Here is a 13,803-nt window from a genome sequence, read left to right as displayed (position 1 = left end):
TCGCCCTTTCCGAGTTCGGCGGAAACTTTGACATCACTTGTTCAACTGTTCTCTGGTTGGCTGTAACTACAACCAACTGTTTTACCTCCAACTCCGGGTGGAAACGTGAAATATGGTTTCTCATTTTTGTTGTGTTGCCAAAATATTTTATTTTAGTTAGACACAACTTGCTTACAGTGTGGCTCTTTTCCAGGTCCCTTTTCTCTTCAACTTCATAGAAACCAAACTGCTTCCATATGCTGGATTTTAAGCCAGAGGGCGCCGGTCAGCTTGTATCCAACTTCGGTTGCTTGCGCTCAGCCATCCTCACCGAAACTGAAGAAGTAGCCTAGCCTAGAACGTAAACATGACGCACATGTTTTACATCCGTTACGTTTCATCATCCAGTTGGTTCAGCAGCAGCCACGAGGAGCATACAGCCCCGTCGAGAGTTGAGCTTTCCATTTCCGATTAGAGACATAATCTTTTATGAGAGAATCTCGATGCATCTGAGAATCAAATTCCCCCCCCCACCCCTAATGTGTGTGTGTGTGTGTGTATATATATATGTATAATCCAGTTAGTCAATTAAATTCTCTATGGTCCCTTTCACACTTGAAAGTCCAAACCAAGGTCTGAACCAGAGTCTGGTTCTGGTGCTTTCACATCTGTTATTTTATAGTCATTAGGTTCAGGACTTTTGCTTTCATACCAGCGGACCTTGACTTGAACTTTTGGCTCGTTGTTGCCGCCAGGTGCGCCTGTTTGTGTTTGTTTTATCACTTCCTGATTGATCCGAAAGTCCGAACCTTTGATTTCACATTAGACATTCATGAACCTTGGTCTGAACCGAGACTACCTCCTGAGCTTGGACCAAAGACCGAGTCTTTGATCCCTGTACCCTGGTCTAAGAGGTTTCACACCTGGCAATCTGGTTCGGTCTTTTCTGGAAAGTCTGAAAGTCCGGACTAAACAACATAAGTGTGAAAGGGCCCTATGAGACAGTACAAACCTGTTTCATGCTATAAGCAATCATCAGCTGTCAACGTGATTGCTTATGGAATGAAACAGGTTTGTACTGTCCCATAGAGAATTTACTTGACTAACTGCATTATTTTGCTCCTTATTTGTTGAGCACTATCCTACCGTTGAGTGTTTCTTTTAACAAAGTTTATATATAAATATGTATATATTTCAACCTCTCTCCCCTGTCCGTTCCGTTCTTGTTATCTTTCTCCCTTACATGTCCACTTTTGACCTCATTCTCGCTCACGTCTTTACTCTCTTTCCCTCTGTGTGTATTACAGTGTCCGGTTCAGCAGCTGTAACATAATCACCTATTTGGGTCAGAAAACTTGCACTTGTGTTCTGCCTACATAGTTTTTTTTTTTTTTTATCGTTCCCCCTTTTTCTCCCCAGTTGTACTTGGCCAATTACCCCACTCTTCCGAGCCGTCCTGGTCGCTGCTCTACCCCCTCTGCAAATCCGGGGAGGGCTGCAGACTACCACATGTCTCCTCCGATACTTGTGGAGTCACCAGCCGCTTCTTTTCACCTGACAGTGAGGAGTTTCACCAAGGAGACGTAGCACGTGGGAGGATCACGCTATTCCCCCCAGTTCCCCCTCCCCCCTGAACAGTCGCCCCGACCGACCAGAGGAGGCGCTAGTGCAGCGACCAGGACACATACCCACATCCGGCTTCCCACCCGCAGTCACAGCCAATTGTGTCTGTAGGGACGCCCGATCAAGCCAGAGGCAACACGGGGATTCGAACCGGAGATCCCCATGTTGGAAGGCAACGGAATAGACCGCCACGCTACCCGGGCGCCTGCCTACATAGTTTACTGAATCTCTTTGCAAAGAGTTTTGTAAGGACAAACATTGCCTTGTTCAAAGTGAGGAAGTATCTGGCTTTTCAGGATAGCCAGTAAATCAATTGTAATGGAAAACAAACCACACACTCACACACATATAGTGTGTACTGGGTGAGCTCAGGGATCGCTTTATTTTTCAGTAATTAAGCGGTTAAGCATTTAGCATCAACATCAAAACATTTTTGAATTTTTGTTGGTTTTCAAAGTGTGTCGTTGGATTCTGAGCCATGCGAGAGTACACTACTATGTCAGTTTAAGTTGACCACGTAGTAAATAACAGCAGTTTTGCTGGGGGGGTTTCCTGAGAACACGTTTGTTTTTCACTTCTTTTCTCTTTTTCTTGTGGTTTCCTGCACACTCACACAAATACCTCCTCATTTGTCTCCCTCTGGGCTAGGTTCTCCAGGGAATGGGCCACTCCACAGGCTCCGACGCAGACCTGGACCCCATGAGTTCAGACGAGAAGTCAGATGGCGAGGGGAAGAGCGAGACATCCACACATGCCAGCAATAACCCAACACACTCCTCGGACAGTTCCAACACAACGGAGGTGGGCACAGACACACACAATAACTTTAAACGCTTGACTAGAGTCAAGAAAAATTGAAATATGATATATTCAGAAGCCGTGTAAGAGCATCATTATATAACGCCACATACAAATCTGAGTCATGAACATAATTAGCAGTAACACTAAATGGGCTAACTGTCATACTTTGAACAATAAACAGCAACTTGTGTTACCCGGGTGTAAGATCACGAACTTCAATTCAATTTATTGTCATTAAAAACAATGTGCAGGCACATGTTAAAAATGAAATGAGGGCTGTGACTTCACCAAACAGTGCAAGACAGACACAGACAAACACAATATAAGATATACACACATGAAGACGAAAAGCTAAAAATAAGTTAAAAAAGGAGCTGGAGTACAAAATATTTAAAAATATCTAGACATTCAGTGGGTAGCCTGGTTCAGGTGGGCAACAGCTTGTGGAAAGAAGCTGTTTTTGAGCCTGGTAGTGCAGGCTCTGAGGTTCCTGTAGCGCCTCCCAGAGCAGAACAGTCCATGGTTGGGGTGGGTGGGATCTCTGCTGATGCTCAGACCCCTTCGAAGGCAGCGTTTGTGATAATTGTCCTTTATGGCTGGGAGCTGGGTACCGGTGATATGCTGGGCCGCCTTGACGATCCGCTGCAGAGCTTTCTGGTCTACTGAGGTGCAGTTGCCGTACCACACTGAGATGCAGATGGTCAGGATGCTCTCTATGGTGCAGTGGTAGAAGTTGGTGAGAATTTTGGGGGGTAGATGGGCGCTCCTCAGGAAATGCAGGCGTTGTTGGGCCTTTTTCCACAAGGGCCTGGGTGTTTAATGTCCACGAAAGGTCCTCGCTGATGTGGACTCCAAGAAATGTAAAGCTGGAAACACACTCCACTTCCACCCCATTGATGTGTATGGGGGAGTGGCTGCAGCTTCTAGACCTCCTGAAGTCCACAATCAGCTCCTTTGTCTTCTGCACATTAAGGACAAGATTGTTGGTTGTACACCATGATGTGAGGTGCTCAATCTCATCTCTGTAGGCCGTCTCTTCATTGTTGGTGATACGGCCAATGACTGTGGTGTCATCTGCAAACTTAATTATAACATTTGAAGGGTGAGTTGGCAGGCAGTCGTGGGTAAAGAGGGAGAAAAGGAGGGGGCTCAGAATACATTCTTGAGGGGCACCTGTGCTGAGGGTCAGGGTAGAGGAGGTGTGATCACCTAACCTAACAGACTGAGGTCTGTTGGTCAGGAAGTCCAGGATCCAGTTACAGAGAGAGGGGTTGAGGCCAAGGGAGAGGAGTTTGGTGGGGATGATAGTGTTGATTTGAAACTTGTTATATTACCTTGGCTGAAAACATTTCCTGATAGCTAACCAGGAAAACTGGTATGTTCCACAAAGACTTGATGACGTCGGCCAAACAGAGAGGTGAATGAGGTTTTACAGTCGTTTCACTTGGTCACACTCAGACAGTTGGTGGCAGTAGCGTGATGATCCCACAATAAAAAGAACAGAAGAACATTAGCTTTTTTAAGTGAATGTTGCCGTTTGGTCCCGGGTATGTTGTCGTCGTGACGTTGTGCCTTGGCTGGTTGGAGACGTAAACGGCGCCGCTTTCAAAACACGGCAAAATAAGGCTTCGCTAATGACTCATGAGGGGGGCGATGTGTGTAACACATTTATTAGGCTTTCAGGACAAACACACTGTGTTGTGGTGAGACATTTGGAATGTAAACAAAACCGAGTGTGTTTACAAGTAAAACTATGGGCGTCCAGGTAGCGTGGCAGTCTATTCCGTTGCCTACCAACATGAGGACCGCTGGAGACACAATTAGCCGTGTCTGCGGGTGGGAAGCTGGATGTGGGTGTGTCTTGGCAGCTGCATTCGCGCCTCCTCTGGTCGGTCGGGGCGCGTGTTTGGGAGGGAGGGGAAACTGGGTGGAATAGCGTGATCCTCCCACGCGCTACATCCCCCTGGCGAAACTCCTCACTGTCAGGTGAAAAGAAGCGGCTGGCGACTCCACATGTATGGGAGGAAGCATGTGGTAGTCTGCAGCCCTCCCCGGATCAGCAGAGGGGGTGGAGCAGCGACCAGGACGGCTCGGAAGAGTGGGGTAATTGGCCAGATACAATTAGGGGGGCGGGGAAGGGGGGGATAATAATGAGTATCTCTGAAGAACTGTGTGTGTTTGGTGAGGACAGGATAGAGTGGGGTAATTAGCCAGATACAATTGGGGAGAAAAGGGGGGGGGAATCCCCCCCCCCAAAAAAAATTAAAACTACATTGGGTACCTTTTAAAAGCTTTGAGAAACTTGTGCAGTTAAAAAAACACTGCAAATTCCATTCATATTTTGCTCCCATGGCTCATATAACCCATTAAGCCAGAGACAACCAAGCATGAAATGGATAAAATAGAATACAACTTTATAGTCCAGCTGAGGCCGGAAAATCACCTCTGGTCTCACCAGATACAATAAAAACATACCGTTAAATCAATGCAGCAAATCTCATCACACACGGTTGTATAACAATTACTACAACGTAAACACAGTGTACAGCATACATTCAGCACAGAAGAGTGCGGGTTACTGCAATCTCAGTATCTCAGTACAACTGTACTGTAAAGGTCGTCCAATGACTTTTGTTTGCGGCTCTCTTTCCTGCTGAGATTTTGAACTACGTTCTGTGTTTGTGAACGTTATTGCCATGATCACTTCCATCTTAACAGACGCTCTTGTGTTGTGAGCCGTTTAAAAGAGCGTTAAAAGTACCTTGACAAACTGTATTAAAGTCAGCACCTGCTCTTCCCAGATGCGAACTCTGGGTCCCATACTGACAGCCAGTGGGAAGAACCCCGTCATGGAGCTGAACGAGAAAAGACGAGGCCTCAAGTACGAGATCATCTCTGAGGGCGGAGCCAGCTACGATAAACGTTTTGTCATGGAGGTTTGACTTCTGCATACCTAAACACACACAAATCATCAGGTGCTACCGGATGTATGTATGAATGCTGTGTGTGTGTGTTTTTATATATATATATATATAGATAGATATCTATATATAGATATATAGATAGATATCTATATATAAGGCAGCTGCTGATGAGTGCACTGAGCACGAAACAAGCTTGTTCTGCCATTTAACAACTTTGAGCTATAAAAAATATATTTTGCTCCGAATTGTTGAGCTCTTTTTTCTACATCGAAGATTTCATTGAAACATCCTGTGGACATATCTATGTGTGTGTGTGTTTAAGTATACAAACACACACACACACATATATATATATATATACACACACACGCCTTTACAATTATTTCAGGTGAGGAGGCACTTGACATTTGGCCATATTCCTATCAAGAGTAATGTACATGAGGTGCAAGTGTAAAATCACATGCACGTTCAGGTCCAGACAAGGTTTAGCAGAGCAGAGTGACTCTTCGTTAATGCTAGCACACACTTACTTAAAGCTCTGTAGTGGCTAAGGCACATTATGCACACACATTTAGAAACGTTGGGACACAGGTACACCCATTCTCATGCGTATGTGCACACACACACCAGTACAGTATAAATCAGTGGTTGGGTGAATCAGTCAGCTTGGCTGTTTGAGGAGCGCCCGTTCTCTATGGGGTGCACCGTTTCCCGTCACGCCTTGCCACTCCGTTGCCCCGCTGACTGATGAGTCGGGATGGCTGACAGCAGGGCGCTGCTAAACAAGCTGTCTTCCTCGCCCAGGCTGCGTGGCTCGCCGACTGTCTGGCTGACTGATTGACTGACTTGCCCGTGGGTTTAGTTAGATTTGCGTGTGTACATGTGGGGGGTTGGGGCAACTGTTATATGTAACGGCAGAACCCTTCACCCTACAGACTAATGGAAGGTATTACAACAGTTAGTTGATTGGAGAAATGAACATAAAGAAACTCTACTACAGCAACCAGACTTGTTCAACTAGCCTTCTGAAATGTATTCCTGTTTACTTCTTTGACAAATAATTCAGAGTGTGTGTGTGTGTGTCAGGTGGAAGTGGATGGGCAGAAGTTCCGTGGGGCAGGCCCCAATAAAAAGTTAGCAAAGGCCAGCGCTGCTCTGGCTGCTCTGGAGAAACTCTTCTCTGGTCCCAATGCAGCCGCAAAGAAGAAGAAGAAGATACTCCCTCAGGTAAGTACACACACAAACACTGAGCCCTCTCTCCTATTGCCATGGCTTGGTAATCTTATCTCTGAAAATTTATTGAATTCTAATGTTTTAGTTCATCCCCTGCTCAGTCAATATGGCCACTATGAGGACGCTGATTGGTCAGCATTGTTTGCCGAGGTGGCTCGTAACGCAGCAAGTGTTTATCAGATCAGTACTATCTATCTCAACAGGTGTTAGACAGCCACTTTTCGGGCCTCCGGGTAGTGTAGCGGTCTATTCCGTTGCCTACCAACATGGGGATCGCCGGATTGAATCCCCGTGTTACCCCCAGCTTGGTCGGGCGTCTCTACAGACTCAATTGGCCATGTCTGCGGATGGGAAACCAGATGTGCGTGTGTGTCCTGGGCACTGCACTAGTGCCACCCCTGGTCGGTTGGGGCGCCTGTTTGGGGAGGGAGGGGGAGCATAGCATGGTCCTCCCACGTGCTAAGTCCCCCTGGTGAAACTCCTCACTGTCAGGTGAAAAGAAGCAGCTGGCGACTCCACATGTATCGGAGGAGGCATATGGTAGTCTGCAGAGGGGGTGGAGCAGCAATCAGGACAGCTCAGAAGAGTAGGGTAATTGGCCGGATACAATTGGGGAGAAAAGGGTGGGGGTAGCCACCTTTCTACCATTTTACCTTGTCGATAATTCAGTACGGGCGGCACGGTGGCCCAATGGTTAGTATCGTCGCCTCACAGCAAGAAGGTCCTGGGTTCGAACCCCGGGGTTGTCCAACCTTGGGGGTCATCCCGGGTCATCCTCTGTGTGGAGTTTGCATGTTCTGCCCGTGTCGGTGTGGGTTTTCTCCGGGTGCTCCGGTTTCCTCCCACAGTCTAAAGACATGTAGGTCAGGTGAATCGGCCGTACTAAATAATCCCTAGGTGTGTGTGTCGACACTGTGATGGCCTGGCGGCCTGTCCAGGGTGTCTCCCCGCCTGCTGCCCAGTGACTGCTGGGGTAGGCTCCAGCATCCCCGCGACCCCAACTGGGTTGAGCGGCTTGGATAATAGATGGATGGATGGCTAATTCGGTACAGAATGATATGTTAATCTCATCTAAAACACGTCTGTGTTAGAAATATTTTTTCCAAGTTTAAATGGCCATGAGGTGTGTGTATCTACACACCATGTTTGTGTTCACTTGCACACATTTTCTTTATGTGCGGTTATATACACATTGTGTCATATGTGTGGTTTGTCTGTCGTTTGTTCTGTGTATGTTGATGTGTCCAGACCAAAGGAACACCGTCCGTAGGCTCGGCAGTAGCGGCCCATGTGGCCAGAGGAAGAGCGCCGCTTACCAGGGGAACCTTCATCAATGCTGCTGCGCCCAGATTTGTCACGCCAGGTAGCAAGTGGAGATATATGTGTTTACGTGTAGGAATGTGGGATCGGGGATGTGTGTGTCTGTGGTCTAACAAAGCTGCCAGATAACCATTAACAACACAATACAACACACAACAGAGACGTACTGGGTTTATAACCTGATCAGTTACCAAGCCAAACCAGTGTTTGTGTTCATGTTTGTATGTGCTCAGACTCGTGTTTTATCAGTAGAACCCATTTTAGTTTAGTTTAGTTTATTTCGGACATGCAAAAAAAACACAAAACAATAAATAAAGTTAACAGTAAACATATGCAACAAAATCTCAAACAACATGATAAATGTTACCTCTCCAAAAAAGACATGCAGTATTTATTTATTTATTTATTTGTAGTAATTATTTTTTAAAGACGGGTATTACCTTACCTTTTAACTTGCGAACCCACAGGGGCGTCAGGGTAGGGTGGTGGTCTATTCCATTGCCTATCAACTCTGGGATCGCCGGTTCGAATCCCCATGTTACCTCTGGCTTGGTAGGGCGTCCCTACAGACACAATTGGCCGTGTCTGCCGGTGGGAAGCTGGATGTGGGTGTGTGTCCTGATCGCTGCACTAGCGCCTCCTGTGGTCAGTCGGGGCACCTGTTCGGGGGAACTGGGGGGAATAGCGGGATGCTCCCACGTGCTATATACCCCCCCGGCGAAACTCCTCACTGTCAGGTGAAAAGAAGCAGCTGGTGACTCCACATGTCTCGGAGGAGGCATGTGGTAGTCTGCAGCCCTACCCGGATCAGCAGAGGGGGTGGAGCAGCGACCGGGACGGCTCAGAAGAATGGGATAATTGGCCAAGTACAACTGGGAGAAAAAGGAGGAAAAATTAAAACAAAAACGTATGAACCCACTAGTCCTGCATTTACTAGCATTACAAATGGTTGTGTAACTTTCTGAAGTGAATGAAAAATACACTCATAAGTGCAAAGTCTGACCAACTCTTGGTTTAGAAACTTTCTCAGTCTTTCTCTCTCTCCCAAGGCTTTGGCACACCATATGGATATGGCCCTGCTGCAGCAGCTGCCCCTGCCTATGGTACGTGCCCCTCATCCAGATCACCTTACCCTCTGCACTCTTCTTACCTCCTTCACACCCCCACCCCCAAAATATACTCGCTGTTTCCCTCAGAAGACGCCTGAGCTAGGGTGGAGTTGCCCTCGCCTTCGCTCTAGCTCAGGGTTCAGATTGTGCGCTTTCTCTGCTAACTGTTAGCCGTTACAGCTGATATCGTAAAATCAGCCTTAGGTAGTAGACTTAGATAGACTGTTGACAACTGCTCTTTTCATTCTTCTTCACCTCCCTCAAACCTTCCTTTTACCTTCTGCCCTTCTTCTCCAGCAGCCTTCTGCATTCATGCTTCTTGTTTCTTCAGACTTGTTTTTGGTATCATCATAATTTTTGGGTCATTTTCTTAACCATAAAACTGAGTCTCAGTTGACACCCAAGTTAATTAACCTAACAAAATTTTACTCGGAACGCAGCTAAAATTTTGTTTTCTTATGTGGTTGGAACAACTCTTGTTGTGCTCTGGGTGAATGTGTATTCACTGCTTATTTCATGATCTTCTCTTCCTTATTTACCTCTTTTGTTTGACTGGATAGCTTTTCTGTTGTTTCAGTCTACAGCTCTTACATTTAACCCTTACATCTTAAACCAATAATACTGACACGCAACATTTGTTATATCTGCACAGGGACAGATGCACATACACCTGCAGTTTGATCTCCACATACTCCCTGTATATATTTGTCTCTCTCATGTGCACATCCGTGTTAACAGACCTAACCTTGTGTAATAAGTGTATGGCGCTCAGTGGAACCCGTGTCCGGTCTGGAGCTTGGGAGTTTTGAACAAGTCTTACGTGCAGGTAGCGATATGATGGGGCCTTAGTAGACGTGTAGTACACACTTGAAAACCTCTCGGTCCTCAACATGAAACCCTGCTTAGTTCAACTTATCCGGGTGGAGCTGGAACTGAACAGTCGTATCGTTTGGTTTAAGTCGTAGGGCCTCCACAGGTTATCTTTCTCACATTTTGTCACAACTGGCATAATTGGTAGAACAGTCTACTACTACAGTAGTAGTAGTAGTAGTAGACTGTTCTACCAATTATGCCAGTACTACTACTACTACATAATTGGTAGAACAGTAATATATTCAATATCCTAAAATAGAGCTGTGCGATATGACCAAAATCTCATATCATGATACAGTAGGTCCTTCATATCACGATATAGCACATTTTCTGTAAATACAATGAATAAATAGTTTAGATAAACTGACCACGTGGAAAGGCCTCTTTCTTATTACATTTTGAATTTTTTACTCGACAAAAGATACTCATATTTGATTATTTTTCTCCTTTTATTAAGAACCTTTGCGCAAATTCTCAATAAAACATGTAACAAAATATGAAATATTCATGTCTGGGGTGTGTTTTGAGAACTCGGCTGTGCCTTTGCGGCTCTCGTCTGTACACTCTCTCCGTACTGTTTGACATGATTCTTGCGTCGGTGGTAAACGAGACTAGTGGTGTCGGAGTCTGTTGTGGGGACCGGCATGTGGCATATTTTGCAAAGTACAGTTTTCTGGGGCGGCACGGTGGCGCAGCGGTTAGGGCAGTCGCCTCACAGCAAGAAGGTCCTGGGTTCGAGCCCTGGGGTAGTCCAACCTTGGTGGGTCATCCCGGGTCGTCCTCTGTGTGGAGTTTGCATGTTGTCTGCGTGGGTTTCCTCGGGGCCTCCGGTTTCCTCCCACAGTCCAAAGACATGTAGGTCAGGTGAATCGGCCGTACTAAATTGCCCTTAGGTATGAATGTGTGCATCGGCCCTGTATGATGGCCTGGCAGCCTGTCCAGGATGTCTCCCTGCCTGCCGCCCAGTGACTGCTGGGATAGTCTCCCGCGACCCTGAGAGCAGCATAAGCCATTCAGATAATGGATGGTTTTCTGGTCCGTGTCAGACTCTTCATACCCAAACCCCGTCCATACGATAGCAGCAGCCCCCCTTTAGGTACAAGCTCCTGGTTTTGTCCTGGCTGGTCGGAGTCCTTGTGTTCGGAATTTCCCCGTACTGTGTTACGTTCACTGCCCTCCATGTTTGTATTGCCTTCATGCACACTTCCTGCCTGCGTCCGTGCTGTGCAAAGAGTGGAAGGGGTCGTCCAAATGATGAAAAATATTGCCGTAAAGAGTGTGATTTGTGACACAACGAAATAAATGATAGGGCTTACTATGAAACGATAGACGATTTCTATCGTCACACGGTATGTATCGTCATATCGCACAGCCCTATCCTGAAACAGACATGATAGTAGGCCCTTGAGCCACATTTTGAAACTTGAATTTATGACCCGGTGTTGCACCGTTAGTCCCCTGAGTCCTTGTGCTGGCTCTCTTCCAACAATTGGGAGACATAAGTAAATATGGCACTCCTGCCTAACCGCTGGTTGGGACGCTGTATTCATAATGAACGATGCTACAGCTCATTTACATACCTGGAGGAAAGTTGTGCCAACATGTATATTTTGAACGGGTTTACAGCCAAATATGTTTTGATAGTTTACGACGTTAACTCTAAAAACACTGACGCAAAAACATACCTGCACCCTGCGTTTCTGTTCTCAGCACGTCCTGCCACAGTGAGTAACTATAGAGAATCAAGCAGCTTCAGCCCTCTCCCACATATGGCAGGAAGCTGAATTCAAATTGAAATAAGTAGATAAAAATACAATTAAGTTTATATCGAATGGAAAATGAAGAAGGTCTGGTTTGAGTCTGTACTCCAGGGATGCTCCTCAATTCCCTCTGGGAGAGGGTTCAGTTGATACTCGAGTATGAGTGTGATGTTAGCTGCAGTTGTTTTCCATGTCTGTGTTAAACCTCATCTTCTAGGGACATGCAGGCAGCACAGAGGTAGTATCCCAACACAGGTTCAGAGGTCAAATCCAGATGTTGCCTTTGGCTCGGCTGGTGTTTGAGATGGCAAAAGGAGAGGGCGTTAAACGCGTCAGGTGTGGCGTGTACACTGTTTTAGTTGATTTGACGGTTATATCTCATTTCCTGTCTAGTTTGTCGTGCTTTGGGACTTCTAGATAGAAGGGCACACGGCATTTAGTGAAGCCACTCCAGAATGTTGAAGGATACAACACCGGGGGGGGGGGGGGGGGGGTAAATAAATAAAACATTATAACACGGGGATCGGCAGTTCGAATCCTCCGGCTTGGTCGCGCGTCCCTACAGACACAATTGGACGTGTCTGCGGGTGGGAAGCCGGATGTGGGTACGTGTCCTAGTCGCTGCACTAGCGCCTCCTCTGGTCGGTCGGGGGCACCTGTTCAGGGGGGGAGGGGGAACTAGCATGATCCTCCCACGCGCTACGTCCCCCTGGTGAAACTCCTCACTGTCAGGTGAAAAGAAGCGGCTGGCGACTCCACATGTATGGGAGGAGGCATGTGGTAGTGTGCAGCCCTCCCCGGGTCGGCAGAGGGGGTGGAGCAATTGGGCAAGTACAATTGGGAGAAGGGGGTGAAAAAAAAAAAGTAACATTCATAGAGCAATACAGATAATAACAATTATAAAACTCGAACATAATTTGAAAGAGTTTAGGAAAATATAAATACTAATCCGACATCAACTTTCCTGTCTTTCCCTTCACCTTACACCTTCTGCGTCTTGGCGAGGCTGTCACTCACATGCACTCAGTCCTTACTGCTCTTTCACAAGCAGAGTCACCCTGTGGAGGTTGGATAAGCTGGTAGTTTCGTGTATCGTGTAGTAGAAGTACTTGGTTATGTATTGCCTCACGCAGAGCTGTGCTCTTCTCATGTCTCCCCTCTAGGTTTCCCCAAGAAAGCGTTTGTGTTGCCTGTCGTGCAAGTGCCTGCCTACCTCATCAACCACTTCAAATTTCATTAGCACAGGAGACACGCATACCAAACGCACCTAGCATCTTGTCTCTAGAAGGGATTACTTCTTTAACGTTGAAAGAAAGGGAGGGGATTAAGAAATTGAAGATTTGTAAAAATGTTTATTTGCTTTTTTCTGTTGTTTTTCTTACTGTTTCCAAAAAAAATATGAAAAATACTGCAGGTTCAATTTCGTCAGACAAAAAAAAACTTTTGAGGATTTCTACTGTGAATTGTTACCTCGTTTTTTTGAGCCTCAGTTTCAGTTTTTTGCTGTCATGTCTGTTCCTCCTTAGGAAGTGATGAGGCCTTGAAGTTTTTGGCAAACACACATTCTCTGTAAAAATAAATATGAGCTGTGTGAAGGATGTGTAGGAATAATCACACAATGTGGAAAAAAAAATAAAGTTTCATCACCTGTAAAAGCTAAACACTGCCTGGTGTATATCTGATTTGAAGGCCCTGGCCTAGTATAGACAGGTAGGGGTTCTAGATGCAGCAGCGTTCTTCTGTCTTGCATTTTTTTTAGTTGCTGTAATGTAAAGCTATGAATGAGTATAATCACAAATAACTGGTTCGGACTTGGGGCGGCACGGTGGCCCAGTGGTCAGTGCTGTTGCCTCACAGCAAGAAGGTCCTGGGTTCGAGCCCTGGGGTTGTCTGACCTTGGGGGTCGTCCCGGGTCACCTTCTGTATGCAGTTAGCATGTTCTCCCTGTGTCTGCAGTTTCCTCCCACAGTCCAAAGACACGTAGGTCAGGTGAATCGGCCATACTAAATTGTCCCTAGGTGTGAATGTGTCGGCCCTGTGATGGACGGGCGGCCTGTCCGGAGTGTCTCCCCGCCAGCCGCCCAATGACTGCAGGGATAGGCTCCAGCATCACACGACCCTGATTAGGATAAGTGGCTTGGATAATAGAATGGAATGGTTCAGACTTAACTACGAACTCAG

At 46.5% G+C, this 13,803-nt stretch overlaps 1 protein-coding gene across 2 annotated transcripts in view; it reads left to right on the top strand.

Annotated features, from left to right (window-relative positions):
* strbp (spermatid perinuclear RNA binding protein) overlaps positions 1-13,274 on the top strand; it is a 141,920-nt gene extending 128,646 nt beyond the window's left edge. For both annotated transcript variants that reach the window (XM_056290290.1, XM_056290289.1), the window contains exons 14-19: positions 2,251-2,403; positions 5,205-5,339; positions 6,414-6,554; positions 7,809-7,923; positions 8,930-8,983; positions 12,786-13,274. In XM_056290290.1, the coding sequence (XP_056146265.1) occupies positions 2,251-2,403; positions 5,205-5,339; positions 6,414-6,554; positions 7,809-7,923; positions 8,930-8,983; positions 12,786-12,862 (675 nt within the window). In that variant the 3' untranslated portion in view covers positions 12,863-13,274. The remainder of the gene's footprint in view (positions 1-2,250; positions 2,404-5,204; positions 5,340-6,413; positions 6,555-7,808; positions 7,924-8,929; positions 8,984-12,785) is intronic.
* The last annotated feature ends 529 nt before the right edge of the window (positions 13,275-13,803 follow it).

This window comes from Lampris incognitus, chromosome 12, assembly GCF_029633865.1.
Source record: "Lampris incognitus isolate fLamInc1 chromosome 12, fLamInc1.hap2, whole genome shotgun sequence".
In the NCBI taxonomy this organism is placed as follows: Eukaryota; Metazoa; Chordata; class Actinopteri; order Lampriformes; family Lampridae; genus Lampris; species Lampris incognitus.
Note: the sequence above shows the minus strand (reverse complement) of the source record. Positions and strands in the feature narration are given on the sequence as shown.